At 49.1% G+C, this 678-nt stretch overlaps 1 protein-coding gene across 1 annotated transcript; it reads left to right on the top strand.

The window, feature by feature from the left end:
• Smco3 (single-pass membrane protein with coiled-coil domains 3) lies at nucleotides 1–678 on the top strand. The gene has a single exon (XM_041680323.1). It carries the CDS (start codon nucleotides 1–3, stop codon nucleotides 676–678), a length of 678 nt encoding a protein of 225 aa, XP_041536257.1.

The raw sequence follows: 678 nt of genomic DNA, 5'->3' as shown, positions 1-678 counted from the left end.
ATGGCTCAGAGTGACTTCCTCTACCCAGAAAACCCAAGGAGGCGGCAGGAAGTGAACCGTCTTCACCAGCAGCTCCTGGACTGCCTGTCTGACAGCTTCCAGGTCACCAACAAGCTGGCAGGGGTCCTGAACACCCACTTGGGCTGTAAGCTGGCCTTCATCGAAATGAAAAGAGATGGGACCATCAAAGAAAACTGTGACATCATTATCCAAGCCATGACAAAAATCCAGAAGGAACTGCAAAAGGTTGATGAGGCACTGAAAGAGAAACTGGAGCCAACGCTTTATAGGAAACTTCAGGATATCAAGGAAAGGGAGACAGAGAAGATAGCAATTGTGCAAAAGGTCATTTCTGTCATCCTGGGAGAAGCTACATCTGCAGCCAGTGCAGTGGCTGTTAAACTCGTGGGCTCAAATGTCACAACTGGCATAATTAACAAGCTGGTCACTGTGCTAGCTCACATTGGGACTTCTCTCCTTGGTAGCATTGGAATTGCTGTGCTCAGTCTTGGCATAGATATGATCATCCAAGCCATCTTGGGAGCAGTGGAGAAGACACAGCTTCAAGCAGCCATCAGAAGTTACGAGAAGCATCTGGTGGAGTTCAAGGCTGCCTCAGAGAGGTACCATCACGCCATCACTGAGGTCAGCAGTGCCGTGAAGCGCCAGATAAGATGA

Source organism: Microtus oregoni, unplaced genomic scaffold (assembly GCF_018167655.1).
Source record: "Microtus oregoni isolate MIOR12 unplaced genomic scaffold, Mior012 000002F_ref0000024, whole genome shotgun sequence".
Classification (NCBI taxonomy): Eukaryota; Metazoa; Chordata; class Mammalia; order Rodentia; family Cricetidae; genus Microtus; species Microtus oregoni.
Note: the sequence above shows the minus strand (reverse complement) of the source record. Positions and strands in the feature narration are given on the sequence as shown.

Excerpts from the sequence above, each read along its gene's own strand:
- Smco3 (XM_041680323.1), top strand. The coding sequence starts at position 1 with ATGGCTCAGAGTGACTTCCTCTACCCAGAAAACCCAAGGAGGCGGCAG.